General features: G+C 48.3%; 1 protein-coding gene across 1 annotated transcript in view; it reads left to right on the forward strand.

Moving 5' to 3' along the window:
- LOC119587916 (lateral eye opsin-like) overlaps window positions 1-319 on the forward strand; it is a 20404-nt gene that overhangs the window by 8750 nt on the left and 11335 nt on the right. Inside the window, exon 3 of the mRNA XM_037936624.1 lies at window positions 203-302. Coding sequence (XP_037792552.1) covers window positions 203-302 — 100 coding nt within the window. The remainder of the gene's footprint in view (window positions 1-202; window positions 303-319) is intronic.

A 319-nucleotide genomic window follows, 5' to 3' on the forward strand; every position in this document is an offset into this window, starting at 1 on the left:
GCGTAGGTAAGGTATGAAATGTCATTCACAGAATGACAATTCCATTGTCCATGAGATGTGAAATGTGTATTATTAAGATAACTGGCGTTTGATATGCAGCACAAATACCACTCATTTCTGGCGGATTCACTTTCCACTGGCAAATATTCGATTGTCATACCATGAACGAAATCACTGAGGCCCGCCGCTTCTTCTCACACAGGGCGTCAAGTACACCAACTTGCAGCGGCGAGAAGCTCAGCTGGCCAGAGTGGTGTTCACGTCGGTTTTCTTCTGGGCTCTGGCTTGGACGCCCTACGCTGGTGAGACTCCCTCTCAC

This window comes from Penaeus monodon, chromosome 23 (assembly GCF_015228065.2).
Source record: "Penaeus monodon isolate SGIC_2016 chromosome 23, NSTDA_Pmon_1, whole genome shotgun sequence".
In the NCBI taxonomy this organism is placed as follows: Eukaryota; Metazoa; Arthropoda; class Malacostraca; order Decapoda; family Penaeidae; genus Penaeus; species Penaeus monodon.